At 44.5% G+C, this 27,748-nt stretch overlaps 1 protein-coding gene across 4 annotated transcripts in view; it reads left to right on the forward strand.

Annotated features, from left to right (window-relative positions):
• Window positions 1-27,748, forward strand: part of LOC122543362 (bromodomain adjacent to zinc finger domain protein 2A-like) — a 133,422-nt gene that overhangs the window by 71,665 nt on the left and 34,009 nt on the right. For all 4 annotated transcript variants that reach the window (XM_087985647.1, XM_087985648.1, XM_043681996.2 and 1 more), the window contains 9 exons: window positions 3,353-3,413; window positions 9,702-9,810; window positions 12,362-12,463; window positions 12,984-13,194; window positions 17,393-17,454; window positions 20,876-21,049; window positions 22,078-22,332; window positions 25,727-25,941; window positions 26,568-26,642. In XM_087985647.1, coding sequence (XP_087841773.1) covers window positions 3,353-3,413; window positions 9,702-9,810; window positions 12,362-12,463; window positions 12,984-13,194; window positions 17,393-17,454; window positions 20,876-21,049; window positions 22,078-22,332; window positions 25,727-25,941; window positions 26,568-26,642 — 1,264 coding nt within the window. The remainder of the gene's footprint in view (window positions 1-3,352; window positions 3,414-9,701; window positions 9,811-12,361; window positions 12,464-12,983; window positions 13,195-17,392; window positions 17,455-20,875; window positions 21,050-22,077; window positions 22,333-25,726; window positions 25,942-26,567; window positions 26,643-27,748) is intronic.

Consider the following 27,748-nt stretch of genomic DNA (forward strand, 5'->3'; position numbering starts at 1 on the left):
TGCTGCCACTTTAGACATTAAGAGTAGAGAGGATAAGAGGCTGAGCTCAGGGCTGCTACAAAGCCAGCTGATTAGGAGCTGAAATTAATGGGGGTTAGATAATCCCCATGCATTTCACACCTTGCTCAGTTCACCCTGCTTAGCTGGTAACCAATACCTGGTGTAACAATTCTAAATGGTGTCATCTGTGTGCCAGCATGGCTCATTTGGTAACTCAGTTGAGTGCACTCTTGCAGAAGGGTTGTGGTTTCAGGCTTCACTCTAGCAACTTGAGCCCAAAATCTAAACTAACTCTCCCAGTACATCACTGAGGGAGTGCTGCATTGTCAGAGGTGTTGACTTTCGGATGATACCTGAAATCAAGGCCCGTCTGCCTGTTTTGGTGATCGTTTAAAGATTCCAAAGCGCTATTGGAAGAACAGCAGGGGAGTTCTCCTCAGTATCCTGGCCAATGTTCCTCCTTCAACCAGCTACGCCAAAAAATATTAGCTGCTCATTTGTTTCACTGTTGTTTGTGGGAGCTTACTGTGCGCAAAAATGGCTGCCGCGTTTGACGACAAAGCAACAGTCACTGCACTTTAAGTAATTCATTATATGTGAAGCAACTTGAGTTTCTAAGAGACATGATAAGGCGCAATTTAAATGCAAATCATTTCTTTCTCTCTTCCTATCTCTCACTCTCCTTTTCTTTGCAATCCTCGTTGATTTGCATTTTTTTAAAATCCCTGTGTTTGTCACACTTTGAACACTTCACCTGCTCGCTGGACTTCTGCGAAAGCGGCCATTTAATGAGTTGGGATCACTGGGACTACGTAACTGTCCTGTATTTTGTACCTTGCCCACTTTGGCAGTAAATGAAGTACAAGTGGCGAAATAGTGAAAATTCTTGAGCTCCACATCAATGAGAGTTTAGAATATCAAAAGTTATTTGATGCCATTTTGACTCCGAACACCAGGTATTGGTATTGCTCCGCCAGGCATTGGTTTCAGTATAGTTGCAACTAGAAGAAAGTGGGAGGAGAGAAATCCTCGGGCATTTTCTGCAGCCGTGAAATCACAGGGCTGTCAGAGCCCTGGTTATATCTCAGGCAAAGAAGCGTGCAGGCAAAGTACTGCTAAATCCCTAAGCCTTTTACTCTCGACCTAATTGTGAGCAAGTTATTAGGGGGAGGGGGCAATAATTTGCAGCACTCTGACTTTCCCTAAAGTTGCCAACTCTAGCTAAACACATTCCTTAAGGTTTTGCCACAGGACAGCCTGGGTGCGATCACCCCACTCTATACCCGCTGCCACTGGCTGCCTAACATGTCCATCCTCGCTTCCCGATATCAATTGCCCATAGTGTTGGGTGTATTAGTCAGAGGGAAATGGGTTTGGGTGGTGTGGCCTGGTCGGGTCAAAGGGCCTGTTTCCACACTATAGGGAATCTGATCTAATTGGAAAGCAACTGTTCTCTTCATTAGCTAACTGCATGATTCTTTGCCATTAACCAAACAGCATTTTCACCATATTTAACGATGTTAGAACTAAAAAACAAATGTACCTGAAGAACCTTTTTCTAAAAGAAAGCAAGTTTTCAGTGGCCCAGTGGCTGTTTTCCTGGTTCTCTCGATGCTCGCAGCATTGTCCTGGAAACTAGTCTTCAATTCCTGGAGACTCCAGGACAACCCTGGAACCATTGACAACCCTAATTGTTGATTGAGATTGACCTTTTCTTACCTGATGAAATTCTAGGTGGCTACACTGCTCCAATATTTCCGCACCACATAATAGTTGAATGAAACCATTTGCACCTAGTATACTTTCTGTGCTGAATCCCTTATTCTCATTGTAGCAAAGGGAGGGGAGCTTCCTTGCATGGTGGAAAGATTTGGAGGAAAGAGTCATTCTGAGAAACTCTCAAGCATCCTTAGTGAACATCTTGCCTCTAGTAACGAGGAGTGACATATGGCACAACAGTAGCCAAGAAGAAGGGGAGAAACCTCCTTAAAAGGAGTGATTAGCACTTCCTAAAGATCCAGGCAAATCCTGACTCCTACAAATACACCATCAGGCTTTGACTAGAATTGTACCACTCGTTCATAAGATACTTATGGTTTTTAATGGCTAGGTTTACCGTCAAGACTCTGGGTCACTGTATTCGTTGGGTTAATATTGTGGAGTTTATATTTATTTAGCAGAGTGGAGAAGTGTATGCGAGAAGTAACAGGGGTAATTTATTCAGTCAGGAAGTAGCATACATTGATTGTTTCAAGGAAATCAAGAGTGGGAAAAATCCAACAACTTCGCTAAGTGTTTCAAGCTTCAGCTTCTCGTGGAATTGAGGTAGTTAAGAGCGTGAAGTTGAGAGATTTTACCCAGCTAAAGTGAAATTGTTTTTTTGCGATATTGAATGTGGGGTGCGAGATCCTTTTGAACAAAGACATTAACCAGTTTGGTGCAACCTTCTTTGTCGAAATAGTTAAAGGAATTTCATTTGGAAGTGTCGACAGGTTTGTGTGCTTATATCTCATTTTTACTCCAAAGAACAACCATTGCAAGTTGAATGGTTTCCACATGTGGTGATCACTGTTCATTCTGACCAGGTCTCAGGGAGGACATGGGGAACTACTGAGAGTAGATAGAATGGTAACGTCCTCTGCAGCAAGGTCTCATAAGTAGGCTTTGGATCTAATATGTAGCTAAGATCCGCTTAGAGTATCTCTTACCTGTTATCAATGGCTAATAAGCACATTTTAATGTAGTTATTTTAACATAAAGACATTGATTCCTTCAGTGGATTTGAAGATGACCTTCATGTCTTCCTAGTGTGGAGCTCTAGGAATGGGCAATCTGAGTGGCATAGCAGATAAAAAAAATATTTTTAGTCTGCCACTCTGCCTTGCTATTGCACCAATGTACCAGACTGCAACTGGTGGCAGGTTTCATCCTAGTGTCAATTGTTCTGCTGTGAAGTCACACAGGACTGCTCTTACACACCCCTGAATGGCCAACTGCAGAGTAATGGGAGATGGATGTGATGCATGCATGCCCAGTTGCTGGAGGTCAGTATTTAGTGTATTTAATGTACTACTTACTGAGGGAATTAATAGTAAAGTACCAAAGGCCAAGACAGAAAACAGACAGCATACCACAGATGCTAATTGGGGGTAGAAGGAGGGAATTTACAAATAATTAACCTTTCAGAATTTTTGGCACCACCTTGTAATGTGACATTTAGTGAGTGCGGTGCATGTTGGAGTGATGCATAAATAGCTAGGACTCTGGCAAGGTGGGTCATAAACACCACGTGCTAGCAATAGAGAGGCTTGTATGTGGAAGTAAAATGTCCTCTTGCTTTTCTTCCCCACAGGCGAATGCATACGTAGAAGAGTAACTGATGAACGCGAATTGCGCATTCCACTGCAATACGGGTAATTTTCTCTGATGTTTATTAAGGCTATCAATACAGGAGCCAGTAACAGATTTGCTAGAAGTCCAGAGAGCCCCAATTGAGAGCAACTCGCATAAGAGTCATTCCTTGGTTAAGGGCAAATCTGATCACTGCGTGGATTGCTGTCTCGAACTAGTGTTAGTTTCAGGACCAACTGGAATTCCCAACTATAAATGTCATGGTCCCCTCCTCATTTTCGTAACTGTTCCAACTCAATACATATATGTTCAATATCTTTAGTGGCTCTTTCTATAACCAATCTGTCTATCTTGTGTATTTCTTTTTTGTTGTGAGGAAGCCTTGACTGCTATTCTAAGAGTTTGATTAAACCACAGGAAATTCTTAGGCTTGATTATCTGGGACATTGATTTAACTATCTTCTTACCCTGACTACATAATTATTGGCTCGCTGTTGCCACTCAAATCTCAAAGGTCCTTTGAGGTATTTCTGGTCAAATGTAATAAGGTTTTGTTCCTGCACTGGAGCAATCACTGCATTACAGGTCTGCAGTGAGATTGGGAATGGTCAGTTTTTGTACCCAGATCTTTCTTAGCATTCAAATGCCTCATCTGCTGGCTGTGGCTGACATTCGGTTTCTCTTATTCTGGGGACCAATTAACTTAAGGTAACTTAAGGCTCCCCTGTTCTTCTGGGCTTCCTTCCAGAGTTTTGTGAACTGCTACCTGCAACTTTTTATCTGCTTGTGTTCTGCACAAGGACTGTCGCGCATTTGAAAATCATTCATTGTGTGAAAGACTTCGAGCCGTTGCGATTTGATAAGGTGCTATATAAATGCAAGCATTATTATCCAAAGTCCTAAACTTCCTTTCTGCGCTAATTTTTATACCATTGGGGAGCAACTGCATGCAATTCCTGTCTGTGCTACTTTTATGACATTTATTTAAAATGAACACATTGACTCTGTGAAATTTCTCCCCCTGTGATATTAGTTGCAAAGCCAAAGGGTACAGTTACAGTCAAGATGCCAGTTTCTTTACCAAAGTAATGCCATGGTGACCAATTGAAGAGAATACTACAGTAGTGGTGATCCCACAGTCCTTTGTCTTCCTTCATTCTCTATGTAAAACTGCTGATCCATCTCCTGCTCTGACGCACCTGTAGGTTTTGGAAACTTTACTCCAGGCGTTTATTTTCTCTTTTTCTCCTGCTTTCCCATCAGTGCTGATGCATGCTGAGATATGTTTTCTCATGGGCACCACCAGTCCCCTGGTATCTTGCACAAATGACAATCCATCACGCCTGGGTCTCAACACTGTGTGTGATGATTGTACCAAGTGGCCCTTCACAGCTGAGCCCAGTCACGTTCTCACAGTGCACACCCATCTATACGTTCCAGCAGAGCTCACTGGACAGCACTCAAGCAGGAGCTGATGTTTTCGACTCCTCCATGGCTGCTGAGACTGGTTGGTAGCTTCCCTATTAGGTCCTGGGTTAAGTTCAGGTAATACAGCGCAATCGAGGTATTGAACTTGGGACAACTCATCCAGACGAGAGAGTTGACTTCATTTCTGGTCGTTGGTAACAGCTCACACAGTGATCATCAGAATTACAACTTCTATTGTTGCCTTCTGCTCATGTTCCTGATGATAACAAATAGATCAGCTACTTCTTCTTTGACTCTCAAGCAAACGATTGCATGCATACATAACATTTGTGATTGAAGTTTGATTCTCAACTGTTCATATTCATTGGATCTTTGATTCTGTTTGGTCTGAATGTCCCAGATTTCTTTTATTGGGATAGCTGACAGAATTCGGCTGTGTGGTTCCATTGCTTTCCTGAATGACAGGACAAGAGTGCTCCATTTCGGTCCACACGCTGATCTTGTTTTGTTGGACTGTAGCTTCTCCGTCTCCCTCTGGCATCCCAGCTGATGGGATGAGTGCTACTACTGGGCACGGCTGTCCTTCTGCTGCTGGGCTTGCTGTCCTGGTCCACCTTGCAATCCGCATACTGATGCCGATGAAAGTCCCAAGCGCCACACCTTTTTCTCCAGAGTTCCATAACTTGTATGTAAGTTAATTTCAAAATAAAACACTCCCTTTTTATAAAGTTGTTTCTCTGCTTTTATTTCCCGACACATGCTGATTCTCAATTGGTCAATCAGTGAAGCACTCCGTTATTTTGCTCTGCCAGGCCGTTCAAGTCCCAAGTGTACCTTTGACTTCAGACCTTTCCTGATCATCTGTTTTTAGCAATAGAGCTCATCGCCTGTAACACTGGTTCAGAACGGGCCTACTCTGGCTACCTCACTGGTGCAATGAGTAACTGCAGTGCTCAGTCTGGTGCAGAGGCAAGTTGTGATACCACTATCATTCTCGTGATTGAGGGCAGCTAACTCAGTATAGATCATGACTCGTCCCTGAGACCTTCCTAGTCTATATGTCTCTATATGTCTCAATATCTCACAGTGCACATATTTGCCAGTTTTGACAATGGTGGGTGGGTGATCATCTGGTATGTTTTAATAGAATAAGGCTGCCTCCAGTGGAAGGAAGATATAGATTTTTGCTGAGGCATTTCTGATTTGCATGCTCTACACAGCTTCTGGAATTGATTTCCAAAACCCATTGCTGTTTAGCTGTCAGAGATGGCATTCCTCGCACTGCTCCTGTGTACCAAGCTCAGAAATCCTTCCTGGCAGCAGTTTCAATGTTGTAGTAGCTGCCTCAGGGTGTTCCTCTTTCTCCAGCATCTTTCAGCATCCATATCGATGGATGATGTGGCTTCAAAGGCAGTGAGCGACCCTATCATCAAATGCCTGAAGCTCAGAAATTAAAAGATTGGGAAAATCGTTCTCTTTGAGGATGCAATTAATCTGTACTGAAAAACTGCTTCCTGGTTATGCAGCTATTACTGGGCACGGCTGACCACCTAGTACTACTACTGGGCATATTTGACCACCTAGTGCTACATCTGGGTATATCTGACCACCTAGTACTAGTACTGGGCATGTCTGTCCTCCTAGTGCTACTACTGGGCATGTCTGTCCTCCTAGTGCTACTACTGGGCATGTTTGCTGTCCTAGTACTACTACTGGGCATGTCTGTCCTCCTAGTGCTACTACTGGGCATGTCTGCTGTCCTAGTGCTATTAGGGGACACGGCTGTCCTTCTGGTGCTGGTGTTGCTGTCCTGATTCACCTTGTCCACTGCAAACCAATGTCTGTGCAAGTCCCAGTGCCACACTCAGACCTTTGACACCAGAATTGAGGCTTGTCCCTTTCCAATCCTCTGGTCAATTCCACACAGTCCAACCTCTCAAGGTCATTCTGGACCTTCCAATGTTTTAGGCCAATTAAGGGCACCCCCAATTGCTTGGCAACCCCCCAAATATTAAATGGCAGACTGACCCTGGACTTCATTTGTCTTTCTCAAGCCTCTATTCAAAGGACTTTGTAGCCATGGGGATCTTATTCTTACGGTTGGTATAAACTCTTCACTTTGAACTTTGTTAACCTTGGCATTTGCAGTTGTTCCCAATCAGTCTCCGAACTTACCCCAGCCTGTCATGAGGCTTCACTCAATTCCTGTTTGAGATGTAGCATCATTCCCATCTGTCACCACTCCTCGAACCGGAACTCTATGTTTTGATTGTTTTGTAACCATTATTGCTGGTGTTTCTTGGCCCACACGTTATGCTACCTTTGAACAGAACAGCTTCCCTCTGCCCAAGGCTGAGTATCCTTCTCCACACCTACACTGTCACGTACCTGAGTCACCACTCAACTGCTGTGTTGCTATCTCACGGTACCTTATTAATCTCTCAAACGTTTTGCCAACTTCCTTCTTCCTCTTTGCACTTCTGAGTCACACTCCAGTCTCAATATTTTGTCTCTTTCTCTCATCACTCAACTACCCACTTACCAAAGCTCTGGCCTGCCTCTCTGTACCAGCCTTCAGAAATTCCTGCTTCTTGTGAGTTCACATCCTCCCAATTCACTACCTGCCCACTCCTTCCTGTTCCATGTTCCACCAAATCACCAGTGGTTGAAGTGTCATACTTATTCCCCCTTTCTCCTGTTTCCCTTATGTTCAAACACTTCACTCTGTCCACCTCTCCATCATGGTTCTTCTTATCCGTCACATGCCTCAGGAACCTCCCACTCTGAGGAGACAGTGAAGTCTGCAGATGCTGGAGATCAGAGTTGAGAGTGTGTTACTGGAAAAGCACAGCAGGTCAGATAGCTTCTGAGGAGCAGGGAAATCACCGGATTCCTGATGAAGGGCTCTAGCCCGAAACATTGGTTTTCCTGCTGTGCTTTTCCAGCAACACATTCTCAACAACAACCTCCAACTCTGAGTTCGCTCCCCCCATACCCTTGTCTGCCATCAGCCTTCACACTGAATAACTCCTTCTTCTCAACAATTTTAGATTGACCTAAGCTCATCGTTCCTCACTTCATCTGACGCTTGTTTTCCTCATCCCTGAATCTCGCTGTCCCCATTGGACAGCTACAGCACACTGATTCCATCAGCATGTATCCTTGAGCCATTTAGGATGTTCTATCACCAACACTGTACACTCCAATCATTTCCTCATGTCTTTTATATTAAATACACCTCTGCATTTTCCAAACTCCTTCAACTATCACCTCAGAAAAAGAACTCTCTGATATATCTCACTCTAACCTCTGTCATTATCCCCCACGTTATTACCACTACAATATTCAGTGTCTGCCTCCCTACGATATACCTCAGCCTTTATTAAATTCATCTTATCCATGTAGTTCTTTATCTCCCTCAATCCTCTCTTGTCCTTCAATCTCATGCTCGATAACATCGCGAACCTACCTTTGCCCTATTGTCACTACATCAAAACTCCTGTGCCTCTCCCATGCCTTGTCTCCTGCCATTAATACTGTTCTCCCATCTCTCATTCTCCAGCCCTAAGGCATTCTCATACCACCTGAACCACATTAAGTCCTGCATAAGCTGAATTGATTCAACATTTTTCTCTTCTGTGACCCTTCATAAACTATAAGAATTTTGTAGCTTGTAGCCCTCTGCACAAACTGCTGGAGTCCCTAATTCCTGCCTTTGCTAATTTACACTGACTCTCTAATCTAGGGTCTTTTGACTTTAAGATGCTCGCTCAACTTGTGCATGCAGTTATCCCATGACCTTACCCCAACCTACCTCAGTAATCTACTCCATCCATTTGTTCCCACAAACCCCACGCCATTTGGCCTGTAACTATATCACCATTCCTTCACTGGAACACCCTCCCTGACATCTCACTACCACCTTAAGGGATGGGCAACAAATGCTGGCTTCGTCAGTGATGTCCACATCCCGTAAATGAATTTTTCAAAGTGTACCCACTGTTCCCCCAGTTTCCTGCTCACATTTTACTTTACTGATTGTTCTTTGAAGCACTATCTCCTCATCATTGAGAACAACATGCCCTGCCACCTCTCTCTCTTATTTTCAAATGCCTCCTGAAAAGCATATCCCTTCAATTAACCTGGTTCTGTCCAATGTCCAGCTTTTTTTTCCCCCTGCTCTATGAAATGCTCAGAGTGCTCTTTCTGCACAGATGGGGTGCTATTGCAGTGTAAATGGTTGCTCTGGAGGTTGGTGCTGGTGTGTCTTTTTCAAATCTCCGCCTTGAAGAGGTTGTGAGTGAAGGCCAGGCATTTCCCAATAGAAACAGAGGGAAAATACCTGCCAACACAGACATGATGGGTCGAATGGCCTACCTGAGCTGTCCGAGCCTGTAAAATAGAGGAGCAGGAGCAAACCATATGGCCTGCTCTACCATTCAACGTTGAATAAAATCATTGCTGAATTTCAGTCTCAATTCCACTTCCCCCACCTATTCCCTGCGTTTCTTGATTCCCAACAAGATCAAAAACCTGTCTTATCTCATCCTTAAATATGATAATGGAGCATTTATTATTCTCCAGAGTAGAAAATTCCAAAAATTCACAACCCTTTGAGTGAAGAAATTTCTCTTCCTCTCAGTCCTAAATAATGGCCCCTTATTCCAGATTCCGCAGCCAAGAGGAACCAACCTTTCAGTGATTCTCCGGTCAAGCCCATTCCAAAACTTCAATATTTCAATCCGATCACCTCGCGAGAGAATTTACTCAATGTCTCAACTGTCTGTCCAGCCCCCCTCAGTTCAAGATTCAGAGTCATACCATTAACTGAAAGAGGAGGAAAGAAAAATAGATGCCTTTTTTAAAAATAAATTTGCATTTGGTTTTTGCATCCCAAATAATAAAGTTATTGTGTTTGTCAGATGGAGGCGTGAGATCAGACTCAGGACTGTTGGGACCCGCCTGCATGGGGAAACCACATATTACGCCCCCTGTGGAAAGAGGTTACGTCAGTTCCCTGAAGTTATTAAGGTAATTACCAGAAAAAAAGCGATAACTACACAATGTGAGTAGCTTTCCAGTGTATAATAAGTTTGAGGTATACTGTAATAAAGGTTTTTATTTTTGTCTGGATAACATCCCTCCCCTCCGGAAGACATTAACTTCTGATTGGAAAGTGGGCTTGCTGTTGGCACCCTCTTTTCACCCTTTCCCAGTGCCACTCTTCACCCCTTTCCCGGTGCCATTGTTCACCTGTGAGCTGAGACAGTGAGTGCCGTGGCACTGTTTGAACCTCGTTTGGAACTGGGAAGGAGGTTACGTCGCGTTGAGCCCAAATTTACTTCTCATCTGATGACTGCTGACAGGCCAGACTTGCTGTTTGGTGACCAGAAACAGAAACAGTGGTTGATTTTAAATCAGTTAGCTTCACATTTTTGGCTCAGAGCTACACAGTGAGGTATTGGAACAGTTGTTTTCTACCAGTTTGAAATTCTTTGGTGTGTGGTAAAGACATTCACATGCATCTAGATCTCTTCCAGTCTTGCTGTCAGTCATGTCAGTGGACTGCATATAGACTAGAATTGAATGTTCCAAAGGCCACTTAGACCAGTTCAAGGTACTCAGGCAGAGTTGACATGATTTTGTGAAAGGGGAAGCATGTTTGACCCAACCTATTGGATTCCTTTAAGAAGAGTAATGTGCTATGAATAAAGGGAAACCAGTGGATGTATTGTATTTAGATTTCCTTTCGAGATTTGATAAAGTGCCACATCAAAGGTTGTTGCAGAAATAAAACTTGTAGTGTGGGAATGGCATATTGGCATGGATTAACGATTAGTTGGTTAACTTGATGCAGAAAGTAGGCATAAATGGGTCTTTTTCAGGTTGGCAAGATGTGGTATGCCACACGGATCAGAACTGAGACATCAACTGTTGACAATTTATATACATGACTTGGATGAAGGGCTGGAAGGTATGGTTGCCAAATTTGCAGATGTCACAAAGATAGGAAGGTTGGTAGGTAAGTGGTGAAGAGGACATAAGGACATTGCAGAAGGATATGTGTCGGTGAAGTAATTGTGCAAAAATGACGCAAATGGAGTATAATATAGGAAAATATGAAGTTGCCCAGTTTAACAGGGAGAATAAAAAAGAACTGCATCATCTAAATAGTGAGAGGTTGCAGAACTCTGAGTTACAGAAGGATCTGGATTTCCCAGTGCATGAATCACAGCTTAGTCTGCAGGTACAGCAACTAATTAGGAAAGGTAACAGACCTCTGTCATTTAATCACAAAGGGAATTGAAACAAAAGGAAATCATGCTGCTGTTTTACAGGACACTGTTGAGAATGCATATGGAATACTGTGCATAGTTTGGGTCACCTTATTTATTTAAGCAAGGATGTAAATGCATTGGAAGCTTTTCAGAGAAGGTTACCAGACTAATATCTGGAATGACTAGTTCTATCCCATGGGGAAAGTTTGGACAGGCTAGCTCTGTTTCTGCTGGAATTTCGAACAGTCAGAGGTGTCTTGATTGGATCTTGATGCTCCAAATGGTTTCAGTGCCTTTGGGTGAGAGAGGGAGATCAGCTCAGCTTCATGCTCCTGATCATTATCCAGTTGCTCCTGCCAGAAAGTTTGTGTCCGCTGGGTAACAGAGGATCATGCAGCTACGTTATCCCTGCCAAAACCCACTCTGTAGGTTAGAATAGGAATGCTGCCCATTTGGAGAAGGCAGTACACAGCAATCACCACACATGTAACCAGACCCAAACAAGGAGGGTTGCTTTTTTTTTGAAAGGCAGTTTCATTCCAGAGAACATCATTCTGCTCTCATAAGAAGCTTCCCAAATAATTAGTTCCCAACCTTATTTTTGTTTCGTTCTCCACATTTTTAGCAGTCAGACTGAGACCGATCTCTGAGCTTGATTGTTCCAAAGTCCTCAAAAATAGCTGGATTGGACCTTATTATATTTTCACCATGGCCATGTTATGCTCCCTCAGCTTGGAAGGTGGGATTGCCTAACTACTGCAGACTTTTCATCTTCACTGTATTCGTTGCTCCTTATGGCCTCGAGTGAACACTGTGAGCATCGTAGGGTTGTGGGGGGTGGGGGTGGGGTTAGTAATGGGGTGCTTCCAACTTTCCCAAGAGGCTTTCTCATTCAGTGGCTAACAGTTAACGGTGTCCTTTTAACAAGTTCAATGTTGTGCGACTGCTTTTCCCCATCATGTGCTTTAATTGAGAGTGATAAAAACCTGTTAGTGACGGAAAAATGTTTCTATTTCTTTCCAGAGGTGACAACCTTCCCCAGTGAGATCACCAGACTTTCTTGCTTTAAATCATGATGCGACAAGATCTTTTAAAGCTCCAGAGGGTTTAGACACTGTACGGATAGTAGGGATGTTGTGCTTATTTTCCCAAGAAAATTCTAACAGCATGGTTATTGAGCAGCAGCAAAAGGCTGTTTCAAAAAAAAAAAGTTAACCCTCTCAGATTTATCTAGTTACCCTTCATTTTAGGATAGAGTTAATGAACTGTCAGTTGGAAACAGATGAGTTCTGTTCTTTTTCCAGTACCTGGTTCGAAATGCAGTGACTGAAGTCAATCGGGAACATTTCAGCTTCAGTCCCAGGATGAATGTGGGAGATTTTTTTGAAGCACGGGACTCCTCTGAGGTTTGTACAGGCTTCTGTTCCTGAATAGAAATTTGTTTATCTCATTTGGCTTCACTTAGTGTCTTGCTTCCAATTTGAATCAAAATTTGAGATTAGCAAGGATTCTTGAAGAAAGAGGAAATTGCTACGTCATTTAATGTGTTATGAGTGAAAATGCCATCTCAACCCATGATTCAGCGAATGTGTCTTTACTTTTGCTTGGGAGACTTCAAGGTGCTTCACTCACCTCTTGGTCCTCCCTCTCCTGTTGAATCATTTACCTTTCACTTGACATTTGTTTTTTCCTGACAATAGTCAAGACTGGGAACAGAACATGCAAGGAATAGTTGGCATGATCCTATACCCTAGTACCTCCTATCCAGCCCATTGGTACTGCATCTCCCACTACTGAAAACATCTTAAGGAACAATTTAACGAGTTGCATTTATATGGGACTTCTCACACAGACAAAAGTCTCTGTTTTGTCCCTTCGTGTGTCCATCTAAAGCAGTGATGGTTTTTTTTTGTCTGATATATTTAGGGTGAGCAGTGGTGCAGGCTTACTGTGGAAGAAATCCCTTTACGGATTAAAGCCATGATGGGCAGACGGGGACGGCCACCGAATCCGAACAAGCAACGAGCCCAGAAACCACCAAAGGTCAAGCGAGGCAAAGGAAGGCCACCGAAGGTCAAGACTGTGACGTTGCTCAACAAGACAGAGTTCAAACTCATGAAAAGAATCGAATCTCAAGGTGATACAACTTGATTTCATTCTTTTTCTTTATTACTTTGTACAGGGGTGTGGGGCACCACTGGCTGAGCCAGTATTTATTGCCTGTGAGGAGGTATGGTGCTGAGCTGCCTGCTGTCCATTTGGTGCAGATACACCTGCAGTGTTGTTCGAGGAGGAGTTCTGGGATTTTAACCCAGCGACAGTGAAGGAACAGCAATAGATTACCAAGTCGGGGTGGTGCGTGGCTCAGAGGGGAATGTGCAGGTGGTGATCTTCCCATATATCCGCTGCCCTTGTCCTCCCAGGTGTAGCAATGTGTCTGTTAAATGCAATACAATTCTTTCTGTAGATCTCATTTTGACATGTATATTAATCCATATAAAATGCATGTTTTGCACTTTTGTGATTCTGTTCCTTCCCAGCCCCCTCCCAAGTTTTTCTTTCCATTCCCTCCTTTTTATTTTCTCTCTATTGAAGATGCTTGACTCATTTCGGGGTACACTTCTCAAGCTGCGATTGACTCTCCAGCCATTCTTCATATTTCAGTATAGACAGTGAATCACAGCTCGATTCCTTTATTGCCCAACTTCGATACATGTGCTGTAGTGATTGGAGCTCATTGACTGCCAGATAGAAACAGGAGTGTCAGAGAGTCTCTTCATTCTAGGGACTGGCTCTGAGCTGGCAGGTCAGAGCCCATGTACTGAGCATGTGTAAACAAAGGATGACTTGGTGGTGGGATACCAACCTCTGTTCTTTCACGTGCATAGCAACGATTGGTATAGGTAAGCACCAAACATCAATCGGGTGCCAGGGCCCCGACTGATTTTCTTTCCCAGCCCCAACTCAGAGCGAGTTGCTGCCATCCTCAGGATAGGTCAAAGACTTGAAGCTTCCTGGTTCAATACTATATCAGATTATTCATTGAATGATTGAAAGAATATGTGTATCTGGACCACAAGCCAGTCCCCATTCAAGAGTATCGCTAAATGTCCTTCCCTGCCAACTATGAACGTTTGAACAAGGAGCTGGAGTAGGCCGTTCAGCTCCTCGAGCCTGTACCAACATTTAATAAGATCTTTGCTGAGCTGTGTAACCCTAAATTCACATTCCTGATGACCTTTCACCCTCTTGCTGACCAAGAATGCAGGCACCTCTCCCTCAAAAGGAAATCAGACTTGCCTCCCACCGCCTTTCAGGGAGAGGTTTCCAAAGACTCTACTCTTTGAGAGAAACAAAACAAAATCAGAAAGATTTCACCTCGTCTCTGCTTGAAGTGCGCAACCCCTGATTTTTAAACAGTATCCTCAAGTTCTCGATTCTAACATAAGAGGAATCATCCTCTCTGCATCCATACTGTCAAACCTCCTCAGGATCTTTGAGTTGTCCTTGGGGATGTGCTTGTCAATAAAACAAACAAACATTAAAAAATGACTCATGCTTATACAGCATTTTACAAAGCACTTCACAAGCAATGGGATATTTTCAACTGATTGCCTGCATTACAACAGTGACTATGTGACAGCAAACTCCCACAAACAGCAGTGCAATAATTTGTTTTCAGTGATGTTTGTTGAGGGAAAAATATTGGTCAGAACACTAGGAACAATTCCCCTTCGTTCTTCTTTGAAATAGTGTCTTGGGATCTGAGTAGGCAGCTGGGGCCTCAGTTCAATGTATCATTCAGATGCCTCCACCTGCGACTGTGCAAGACTGCACTGGCATTTCAGCCTGGGTTTTTATGGGTGGATTGGTACTTGGAAACCAGAACCTGGTGACTCAGGCAAGAGCTTTATCAATGAAGCCATTGCTGACACTTCAACAGGCTTGGGTTGGCTGTTTGCATTTGCTCAGCTTGTTCCCTGATTAAGTGACTGGCAAATCAATGGTTGCTCTCACCTTTGAGGCTGAAGGTTGTGGGTTCAAATTCCACTCCAGAGAGTTGAACACAAAATCCAAGCTGATACTCCCAGTGCAGTGCTGAGGCAGTGTTGCACTGTTTGAGTCGCCACCTTTCAGATCAGATGATAAATCAAGATGCTATCTATCCTCTTAGGTGGATGTAAGAAGATTTGGTGTAATTATTTGTTGAAGAGCAGGGGAATTCTCCCCAGTGTCCTGCCCAATATTTATCCCTCAATTCACACCACTAGAGCATTATCGCATTGCTGTTTGTGGAAGATTTTCTTTTTGGATGTCTGCCACATTTTAAATGTTACAGCAGTAAGGACACTTCAAAAAAAACCTTGTTGTAAAGTGCTGTGGGATGCCTCGAGGTTCTGAAAGGTCACTGTTTAAAAATATTGGGGGGGGGGGTGGGTTCACCCATTTAAGACATTGATAAGGAGAAATATTTAATCACAAAGGGTTGTGAGTATTTGGACTTCTCTCCCTCAAAAGGTGGTGGAAACAGAATTCTGAATATCTTGTAAGACAGAAGTGGATAGACTCTTGCTAAGCATGGGGGCAAAAATTAATGGGGGGGTAGGTGGAATGCGGAGGAATTGGATCAGCCATGATCTTACTGAAGGCAGAGCATGCTTGAAGGGCTGAAGTGGCTTACCTCTGTTTGTAATTTAAATGTTAGCTCAAACTGTCAGCAAATATGCAGTTGAAATCTGCTGTTCGCCTCGTTTTTGTTTTGAAAAGAATATTTTTGCTGGTTTCTTAACCAGAGCTGCCATTTCGCACCAATAGTAAGCCTGGATGGGACTGTAACTGGATGCTTTGCTGCCCAGCCTTAGTTCACAGTGATCTTTGCGGCCCATTGATTTCAGTAGAGAATGCAGGGGAGGGGAGAGGGAGGAGGAAAGCTGTTCACTGAGACGTCACCTTCCACATGGCTCAACCTTGGAACCGATGCAAAGATGAGGACCTGACTGGGTGTCCAACTGATAAGATTTGTAACTGTTCCTTTAATTTAAGAACTACTTATGTTTACTTAAAGCTTAAATGTGAGGCAATTTTTATTTGTGTGAATAGAAGCATGTTTTTTCAGTCTTAACGTTGGAAAAGATTCTGATCAATTGTGTCTGTTGTTTTTGCCAGATATACAGTATGGCCCAGGTACAGTGTCTCCTATCGAGACAGGCCAGGTGTCACTTTCCACACTTCAAATACACGGCTGACCGTGTAAGGAAGCTGATATAACAATGTTCCCATCAATAGTGCTCAATGTTCTGACGTGATGTGTCATCTTGCAGGCAAACCAATAAACATCCAGCAAGCGGGCACTTTAAAATATGATAACAGGACTGATTCTCCAAGGTTTCTGCGCATGTACTAGGATAAGGTTGAAACTGTATTGAGTGTTGAAAGCCTCCCTTGGGAATTCTTGGTAATGGATCCTTCCACAGTTTGCTCCATATTTCACAAGGAAGCCCAAGAAACAGATTACTTATAATTAAGGCGATTATAAATTCTGGTTTGACTTTGCTGAAAGATTGCCCACATTTTATTGCATTCGAATGCTTCCTGATTGCTTATTATCTGAGCAGGGCAATTAAGGTCCCATGCTTGCCCAGAGGGAGGTGTCATTGGTTGGAGCTCACTCACACTCACATTTTAAAGGCTGGTCACGGGACGGCATTGTTAGAAGCCAAAGAGGAGGTTGTATGCCCAGTCTCCTCAGTCAGCGAGAGGTGCTGACCCGTAACAGTTTAACTAGAGCTACCTCTCTTACGCCTCCCCCACCCCTCACATATCAAAAAGTGGCATTTGTCACATGAATCAGAGATTCTGCACAGTAAGGGCCTAAAACAGATCAGCCACCTGCTATCGGATTCATGCAGGTGGATGAATGGCAGCGCAGTGGCTCAGTGGTTAGCACTGCTGCCTCACAGCACCAGGGACCCAGGTTCGATTCCAGCCTTGGGCGGCTGTCTGTGTGGAGTTTGCACATTCTTCCTGTGCGCTCTGGTTTCTTCCCACAGTTCAAAGATGTGTTGGCTAGGTGGATCAGCCATGGGAAATGCAGGGTTACAAGTATAGTGTAGTGGGGGTCTGGATCTGGGTGCGATGCTCTTCGGAGAGTCTGTATAGACTTGATGGGCTGAGTAGCCTCTTTCTAAGAGTCTATAAACAGGTAGCTGAACACATTATACCCATTCCATGCCAGCCCCCAACTCTCCCACTCCCTTCATTTTCCAGTTAGATTGGATGCAGTATACTTGAAAGCTGATTAATGCAATTCTCTTTTTGATATTTTTTTTTTCCAGCTATTCTGAATGAAAAAGAGAAGCAGAAGCTGAAGGCCTTGCTGAATAAGTTGAAGCAAAAGGTTTGAAATTAAAATTGAAATTCCATCCCTGACTCCTCCCTTCCCTTCCTCGACATCTCTGTTTCTATTTCTGGGGATAGGCTGGCCACCAATATCCACCACTGACTCCCACAGTTACCGTGACTGTACAGCCTCACACCCTGCTTCCTGTAAAGACTCTATTCCACTCTCCCAGTTCCTCCATCTCCATCGCATCTGCCCTGACGAGGCCAATTTTGACAAGGGAGCCTCTGAAATGTCCACCTTCTTCCTGAACCGAGGCTTCTCCAACACTGTTATTGACAGGGCCCTCAGCCGTGTCCAACCCATCTCCTGCACCCCATCTCTTCCCTCCTACAACAGTGATAGTGTTCCCCTTGTCCTTACCTACCATCCCACTAGCATCCACATCCAGAGGATCATTAGCCATCATTCCTGCCAATGAGATGTCACCACCAGACACATATATTCCCCACCTCTCTCTTGTCAGCCTTCTGTGAGGACTGTTCTCTCCGGGACAGCCTGGTCCACTCCTCCTTCACCAACTCCCACCCCCCCCCCCCCCCCCACCCCCGGGACCTTCTCCTACAACTGCCAAAGGTGTAAACCTGCCCATTTTCCTCTGCCCATCCTCACTATCCAAGGGCCCCAAACATACCTTCCAGGTGAAACAGCACTTTACCTGCACTTCTCACAATCTTGTCTACTGCGTTTGCTGCTCACAATGTGGTCTCCTGTAAATTGGGGAGACAAAATGCTGACTGGGTGACGGCTTCACAGAATATGGGCGGCACGGTGGTTAGCACTGCTGCCTCACAGCGCCAGAGACCTGGGTTCAATTCCCGCCTCAGGCAACTGTCTGTGTGGAGTTTGCACATTCTCTCTGTGTCTGCGTGGGTTTCCTCTGGGTGCTCCGGTTTCCTCCCACAGTCCAAAAATGTGCAGGTTAGGTGAATTGGCCATGCTAAATTGCCTGTCGTGTTAGGTGAAGGGGTAAATGTAGGGGAATGGGTCTGGGTGGGTTGCTCTTTGGAGGGTCGGTGTGGACTTGTTGAGCCATACTGTAAGTAATCTAGTCTAAAACACCTACCTTCTGCCTGCAAAAAAGACCCTGAGCTTCCAGTTGCCTGCCACTTTAACACACCACCCTGTTCCCTGACTAACATCTCTATCTCAGGCTTGCTGCAGTGCTCCAGTGAAGCTCAGTGAAAGCTGGAAGAACAGCACCTCATTTTCCACTTAGGAACTCTCCAGCCTTCTGGGTCAATATCGAGTTTGGCAATTTTAGGGGTTGTGGCACCTTCTCCCATGTCCTTCCCCCAGCCCCTACACACCACGCCTTGTTATCACATGGTCTGCTATTACACACAACCTAGTGTCAGCCACTAATAGTCCCCATTAATAGAACATAGAAAGTTGCAGTACAGGCCCTTCGGCTATTAAACCTCCCAGCCTGATTGTTATCCACTCCTTTGTCTGCCCAATTGTTCTTCTCTCTCTTTGGGCTCTATCTCCACCCATCATTTACCCCTTAGCGCCATCCCCCAGCCCTATCTTCAGCATAAAAGGCAACATTTTCCTCGCTGCCATCAGTTCTGAGGAAGGGTCACTGGAACCGAAACGTTAACTCTGATTTCTCTCCACAGATGTTGCCAGATCTGCTGAGATTTTTGAGCAATTTCTATTTTTGTTTGTGTTTGAAATGAAAAACCTTTGGTAATATAAGAATTCAGCTGGCACAATTCAGTGCAACCTGACCTGATGGAAGTAAAGCCACTCAGTCTGACAACTGCTACAACTTCCACATGAAATGTACTGCTCTGGGTTTTCAACCCAGTTGCCTGGAGACCTGAGTGTGCTGGAAATAAAACAGAATTCATTTCTAATTAACACTAATTGGCCAACCTTGTCCGAGAAGCTGCAAGAGCAGCTTGTGTGGTAAATTGCCATGCTGACGTTACTATATGGTTGTTTTCTGGGATCGGGGCTAAGGCAGTCCAGAGAAAACTCGGATTTACATCTAACCTGTGTTGCTAAGTGCCTGATTCTGACATCCTAGGCAAAGAGGAAGAATGTACATTGGTTTGGTCTGTTCCCCACTCAAGTTCTGATTGACACTGGTTCTGACAGTGGATGCAATCGTAAGCTGATGCTGTTTGAACCTATCCAGCTTAAGTAAGGCTTGCCCTTTTTTTGTCCATTCTTGAAACGCCTGACTTACTGGGATACATGTCCACAGGTTCTACCAGTTCTCTACCACTTCCCTCAAAGGTCTATTCTGTACCTATGGACTGGCTAATGCATCGGGATACAGCTTTAGCTGTTTCTCTCTTGCTTTAGTGCCCGATACTAAGGTCAGTCAGGCTGAGGCTTGTTAATTCAGCACAAACCAGTGATTGAGTGTGGTACTGTCATGTTTTGTATGACTGAGTACCGAGAGAGTGTATCTAACCAGCAGTAACCAGCCCAACCCCTCCCTCCAAGAGTCTTGGTGAGATTGGTTGGATTGAGTAGTTAGTTTCTGTGCTGCGTATTGTCTGTAATTTCAGTTGTCCTCTCTCACTGTTAACAATCATGGCCCTGTAACAATTTATTGCCAGTTGGTTTTACTTTGCTGATCCTGTTGTATTTGCTGGGACAACTCCGGAAAATTTCCTCTTCCATCTCGGAACCCTTCAACCCCAGGACATCAACGTGGACTTCACCAGTTTCCTCATTTTGCCTCCCCCCACCTTACCCCAGTTCCAACCTTCCAGCTCAGCACCGTCCCCCATGACCTGTCCATCTTCCTTCCCACCTATCTGCTTCACCCTCCCCTCTGATCTAACACCTTTACCCCCACCTCCATCCACCTATTGCACTCTTAACTACCTTTCCCACAGCTTCCCCCCCCCCCCCCCCCCCCCATTTATCTCTCCACCCCCGAGGCTCCCAGCCTCATTGCTGATGAAGGGCTTTAGCCTGAAATATCGATTTTCCTGCACCTTGGATGCTGCCTGACCCACTGTGCTTTCCCAGCACCACTCTAATCTTGACTCCATGTTTACAGAGCCCAGTAGAACACTGGCATAAGAACAGAGGAAGACCATTCAGCCCTTCAGGCAGGTTCTCCCATTTAATTTGATCATGCCTATGGGATTCCCGGCTTCTCGACAGATGATGGTGAATTTGCAGTCTGACTCCCTGAATGGCTCAGTTGGTAAGCACAGCATGTAGCAGCCATATAGATCTGAAGGTTCGAGGTTAAATCCTTGGTTCAAGATTGGGTTAAGCCTCTCGAGTCAAATAGACCACTAGCATGTGCCTGGATTCACACAGGAAGAGCGGACAGCAAGTGTGCATGTGTGTCAGCAAGAGTCAACTAGAGTCAACAGCAAGAGTCAATTGTCAAGGAAAAGATGTAGTGAATCTCTAATGCTGTTTTTTCATCCCTGTATAACAGGGACAGTCTCAACTTGAACCAGAGCAGAAGCTGCAGAAAGCCCAAAGGTTGAGAAAGGATCAGAAGGACAAGCAAAAGAGGAAGCAGCAGAAACTGAAAGGGAAACAGCAGAAGCTGCAGCTCGGGCAGGAGATGAAGAAACCCATCGAAGACCTGTATTTAACTGATCACAAGGTAAACCTCTACCTGACACCAAACCTAGAGCCAACTGCGAAAGGAAAAGGTCAGGCTCATATAGTACATGCTATGTAAAACAGTGATTACTCCTTTGAGTCCAAGCATTCATTATTTTCCCTCAATTTTATTATCAGAAAATGTTTATGACTGTCAGACTTAGTGAATGAAATTAGTACATCATTTAAGTGTTTGCACATCGTCTGGAAGCTTAGAAAGCAAGTGTCACTAGGCCATTCAACAATATTGGTCATCTGAACCTGATTCTGTTCTACACACCATGCCTGCTGAGAGTCAGTCAGGACTGAGGACTGGGAACCCTGACTGATTGTTCCATAACCTAATCCAAGTGATCATTGTAGTGCCCAATGTACCTGAACTAGTACTTTGGGTGAAACCAGTGATCTGGCCACAAAACAGGATTCAAACCTGGCACCGTTTCTGGTTGGTGCTGTTTGCTGTTGCACCGTTTAGTGACTGAACTGGCTGATCTGGGGCGATACAAGCAAGCTCAACATTCCTGAGGTTAGGAGCGGAAAAGCTCAGAGATGCGATGATCATTACTCATTTACGCAATACTAGAATGTCTGCATGTGCAGACAAAATGTGGCTTTCTCTGCTATTGCTCTTGACTGTGGTATGCTCATTGTTGAGAGTTCTATGACCTACTCACTTTTGAGGCTTCTTGGAGAATGGTTTCTTGGCTGAGATACCAGAGGTATTGCCAACTCTGGATGGATGTGAAATGAAAATGAAGCATCCTGGTGTCTCCAGGAATTAATCCAGGATTGGGAACCCTAACCATAACACTTTAACCCAGTGAGTCAGTACCCTCAGATAAGGAAGGGAGATAAGGAGCTAGTGAATTTAGAGTTGTGGTGGTGTCAAATATTGAAGGAGCTGTTTAACTTTGCTTTAGATATTTCTGTAGGTTTACTGTTACTCCATGCAATAATAATGGAGATGGTGTGGTTACCTGGGTATGCAATTCTGCCATATTCATAGATAGTCCTCCATTTTTCTTCCAGCCTTTGCCGGAGTTTGTCCCCATTCCAGGCCTGGTGCTTTCTGGCTGTGCCTTTTCTAACTGTCTCATAGTCATTGAGTTTTTGCACAACTATGGCAAGGTGCTCGGCTTCGACCCCAGCAGGGATGTGCCCAGCTTGAATACACTCCAGGAAGGGCTGCTGAATGTTGGAGACAATATGGCTGATATCCAGGATCTGCTCATTCGATTACTCCAGATTGCAGTGCTCGATCCAGGATTGCCACATAAATACCAGGTATGGAGACTGAACAAGTGACTGTGTTCCAAATTCTCCAACCAAACCAAATGTAGCAGCACAGAGAGAAAGTTGGCTGATGGGTACAGAAATGAGAGTTAGGGTCAATAAGTGTTGCTCCAGTTGGAAATGGGTTGGACATACTGTACCCACAAAGCTCAGTGTTAATTATATATCAGCTCTGTTCAATTTTATTAACGTGGTGGGCATTAGGTAGGTGTTAAACCATCTTCACTTGCTTCATCAATGACCTACCCTCTGTTATAAGGTCAGAACAGTTTGGGAAAGCAAATCTTAGCAGGACTTATACACTTAATGGTAAGGTCCTGGGGAATGTTGCTGAACAAAGAGACATTGGAGTGCAGGTTCATAGCTCCTTGAAAGTGGAGTCGCAGGTAGATAGGATAGTGAAGAAGGCGTTTGGTATGCTTTCCTTTATTGGTCAGAGTATTGCGTATAGGAGTTAAGAGGTCATGTTGTGGCTGTATAGGACATTGGTTAGGCTACTATTGGAATATTGCATGCAATTCTGGTCTCCTTCCTATCGGAAAGATGTTGTGAAACTTGAAAGGGTTCAGAAAAGATTTTCAAGGATGTTTCCAGGGTTGGAGGGTTTGACCTACAGGGAGAGGCTGAACAGGCTGGGGCTGTTTTCCCTGGAGCGTCGGAGGCTGAGGGGTGACAATTTCGAGGTTTACAAAATTATGAGGGGCATGGATAGGGTAAAGAGACAAAATCTTTTCCCTGGGGTGGGGGAGTCCAGAACTAGAGGGCATAAGTTTAGGGTGAGAGGGGAAAGATATAAAAGAGACTTAAGGGACAATGTTTTCATGCAGAGGGTGGTACATGTATGGAATGAGCTGCCAGAGGAAGTGGTGGAGGCTGGTATAATTGCAACATTTAAAAGGCATTTGGATGGGTATATGAATAGGAAGGGTTTGGAGGGATATGGGCCGGGTGCTGGCAGGTGGGACTAGATTGGGTTGGGATATCTGGTTGGTATGGAGTGGGACTAGATTGAGTTGGGATATCTGGTTGGTATGGACGGGTTGGACTGAAGGGTCTGTTTCTGTGCTGTACATCTCTATGACTCTAAGTGGGGATGTTCACTGTTGATTGCACAATGTTCAGCACCATTGACATCTCCTCAGATATTGAAGCAGTCCATGTTCAAATGCATCAAGAGTTGGAAAATATCCATGCTTGGGCTGATAAGTGGCTAGTAAAATTCACACCCTGCAAGTACTAGGAAATAACCATCTCAAACAAGAGAGAATCCAGCCATCACTCTGTTACTGATTTTCCCTCACTATCAATATCCTGAGAGCTACCATTGACCAGAAATTGAACTGGACTAGCCATATAAATACAGTGGCTAAAAGAGCAAGTCTGAGGTGACACACCCTGCAATAAGTCCTTCACCACCTCACTCCCCAAAGCCTGTCCACTATCTACAAAGGCACAAGTCAGGAGTGTGATGGAATACACCATCCAAGACATACACCATACACCGTGGGGTGGCATGATGGCTCAGTGGTTAACACTGCTGCCTCACAGCACCAGGGTCCCAGGTTCAATTCCAGCCTTGGGCGACTGTCTGTGGAGTTTGCACATTCTCCCCGTGTCTGCGTGGGTTTCCTCCGGGTGCTCCAGTTTCCTCCCACAGTCCAAAGATGTGCAGATCAGGTGAATTGGCCGTGCTAAATTGCCCAGAGTGTTAGGTGCGTTTGTCAGAGGGAAATGGGGTTGGGCGGGTTACTCTTCGGAGGGTCGGTGTGGGCTTGTTGGGCCGAAGGGCCTGTTTCCACACTGTAGGGAATCTAATCTAAAACAGAATGGGCGAACATATAACAAATGTTTTGGTTGACGAACATTTTTTTTATATAGAGAAGTGTGAAACAATACATTTTGAATGGGGAATACACAGTGGTAAGGGATTCCGATATATAATATTCTGGAAGTGTAGAAAGGTAAAGCTGTAAATACGGTAGCATTTCAGCTTTTATAAATTCAGTGAAGACCTATAGAAAAGCACAAAGCCAAAAATGTAATACATTAGTAGAAGACCGTGTTCAGTGACAGCTAGGTTTTGAGAGCCGCAGACATTAGAGCCACACAGGGTGGACAACATAGGTTCATCAGGATGATGCGAAAGTTGGCAACTGTAGTTATACAGAGAAATTTGAGAATCTGATTTACACTGAAGCAGAGAAGTCTAAGAGGAGAGTTTATTGAGGTTTTTAAATAAGCAAGGGCCTTGGTAGGGTGAATTGGCAAAGAGTCTTCCTTCTAATTAAGAAATTTGTAATCTTAGCTGTTCGCTCTGTGACCTGCTATGGTCCTAGAAATCCCAGTTACCCCCCCCGCCCCCACCACCGAGAGAGAGAGAGAGACAGACAGACACACACACACACACACACTCCGTCGTCGTCGTCTCCTCCTCCGTCGTTTCCTCCGTCTCCTCCTTCTTCGTCTCCTCCTTCAACCTTTTGAGCATTGTTTATTGTGCATTAAGACTTCACCATATATGTTATCTCCTGTGTAATCCCTTACAGTATAACAAGATTCTATTATTGGAAAGGAATGGACTTGTATGGGATAGTCAGCATGTAAGGGGGAAGGTCTTGTCTCAAATTTCATTGAGTTTTTTTTAAAGAAGTGACAAAGTTGATTGATGAGAGCAGGGCAGTGGATGTTGTCAACATGGACAACAGTTGCGGATAGTGAGGAAGGTTGTCGAAGGATACAGCAGCATACAGATCAGTTGGAAAGTTGGGCAGAGAAAGATGGAGTTGGTGAGACATTTTTGGGGGCGCTAAATGCAAGAGTAAAATATACAGCAAGTGGCAGGACCTGTAGTGGCATTGATACAAGAACGGATCTTGGGGTGGATGCAAGTCCCTGAGTCCATTAAGCACTGGGCTCTGATGCCCTGCATATTGTTAACAGGACACAAACTGAGGTGAAAGGCTTTTCAAAAATTGTTTTGACTCGAGTTTAGGAGGGTAGGGGTTGAGCTGATAGAAGCATATAAAATTGAGAGGTATGGATAAGATGGGTAAGTCAGAGTCTTTTTAAAAGGAGGGTGGGTAGGTGCTTGGAAAGTATTGCCAAAGGAGGTGGGAGAAGCAGATATGACGGCAACATTTAAGAGGCATTTAGACAGACAAATGAACGGTCAAGGATACGGACCATGTGCAGGCAGATGGGATTAGTTTAGAATGGCATCATGTTTGGCACAGACATGGTGGGCTGAAGGGCCTGTTCCTGTGCTATACTATTCCAAGATCTATAGTCCTGCATATTGAGCTGAAGCAAGCTTTATATTTTACATGTTGTATATGTAGCTTTCCCATATATGGTGTGTCATCAATCAAATCCTTCACTTTTCCAGTCAGCAACATTTCTTGGGCAGCGAATCTGTGATATTGGAATCAACCGGGATAATGTGTCAGAAGTGCTGCGGATTTTCCTGGAGTCTTACGGTGCTGAAACAGAGCTTTGTGAAGGGCTGAAAAGCAAATCATTCCAGGCACACTGCTCTGAGAAAAAGGCAGCAGTGCTAGCCTTCCTCGTCAATGAGCTGCTGGGGAGCAGCATAGTGATAAGGTAGGAGGCAAAACGTGGTACTTGCTTAACTTGCAGAAGAGCCAGCCATTGATTGTAGTTAATACTGGCTCCGCTGACACATTTTTGAAAAAGGGAGAGGTCATTTCATAGCTGAAAATGTGTTGCTGGAAAAGCGCAGCAGGTCCAAGGAAAGGAGCAGGAGAATCGACGTTTCGGGCATGAGCCCTTCTCGAAGTCATTTCATAGTCTGTACTGAGTTAGCAGATCTTTGTCACTTTCTCTCTTGCTGGCTCTGGTGTGAATTACCAGAACAGTTCAGGTGTCTCTTCTGGAGCTGTCCCTTCATAGTGTCCAGGCTCCAGTGACTGAATTGATTTTGCATTTTGTCTCTGGGCTAGTTCCAACACGGTTGAAATTGGTGCCTAACTTGAGTGAGTGTGAGCCCTTATTCTTCTGCTTTGTAAGTTGGGTTAGGAGCCTATTGGAGGAGAAACCGGCCTGAGCCAAACTCCTCATAGCTGCAATGGCTGCTCTCAAAACAGCTAATCGGAATGGAGAACCTGGAAGAAGGAACTAGATAATTGAGAAAAAGAATCTAAAGACAATATGCAAAGCATGAAGAAAGCGATGATATTAAAGCGTGGCTCTTGATTTGATCTGTGCAGGGAAATAGATAAAAACATAGATCATCGTGCCAACATTCGGAAGAACAAGTGGATCGTGGATGGCAAACTGAGGAGGTAAGGTATTCCATTTCCAGTCCCTTTAGAAGCACCAAAAAAGGTTTTATCATAATGAGTGGATCTGGACCTCAGGGATTCCTTCTCAAAACAAAGTATGCTAATTCATATTCTCTTTCCTGTTTGTCCCAATGCAACACTGAAACTGTGATAACAACAGCAAATGAATGAGTGACATGCAGTCTGGTGTCTGAGCTGGTCAAGACCATGTGTGACAAGGAGGCTGCGATAACTGGACCTTGGTTTTTAATTATAATCTGCCTCCGAAGCCTTTGGTACGAGAAACATTCTGGTGTTGAGTACCTCTTCCAATGTGGCACCATTAAGATTGAGGCAACTTAAGATTGAGGGTGTGGGCACGGTGGCTCAGTGGTTAGCACTGCTGCCTCACAGCACCAGGGTCCTGGGTTCGATTCCAGCCTTGGGCAACTGCCTGTGTAGAGTTTGCACATTCTCCCTGTGTCTGCTTTTTTTTCAACCGGGTGCTCTGGTTTCCTCCCACAATCCAAAGATGTGCAGGTTAAGTGAACTGGTCATGATAAATTGCCCCGTAGTGTTCAGGGATGTGTTAGTTAGGAGTAAATGTAGAGTAGGTTGGTATGGGCTTGTTGGGCCGAAGGGCCTGTTTCCACACTGTAGGGATTCTATGATTAACAGAGTGCTGAATTGTGCATGTGAACCTAGATCGTACTCTGGTGCCTTCTTACTCTGACCATTTTTCAAGCTATGAATCATCATCAAATGCTCATTTCCTCGGTATGTGTGACAGTTCTGAACTCATATATACTTTCTTTTGTACACACTCATTAACCAAGTGTTGCAGCAGGACTAGCTGTTAATTAAGCTTTTTTCCATAAGCTCAGTGTCTCCTCCAATCCAGAATTCTCACAATGTCACAAATCACCATCTCCGTTCTCCTGCTGGGTCATGTGTTGCCTGAAGCATTGCAGAGCCATAGACACCAAAAGGTTTCTGGTTCAATCGCAGGCCTGGGTTGGCAGATCTCAGCAGGGCAGGGGGAGCTGATGACAATTGGCCTCAGCAGCCACTAGGTTAGGGCAGAGACATTACCCAGGGTGTGTGTGTGTGTGTGTGTGTGTGTGTGT

The sequence above is a fragment of the Chiloscyllium plagiosum genome, unplaced genomic scaffold, assembly GCF_037043375.1.
Source record: "Chiloscyllium plagiosum isolate Xiang-an unplaced genomic scaffold, Cpla_swu_hap1 HiC_scaffold_53X, whole genome shotgun sequence".
Lineage (NCBI taxonomy): Eukaryota > Metazoa > Chordata > Chondrichthyes > Orectolobiformes > Hemiscylliidae > Chiloscyllium > Chiloscyllium plagiosum.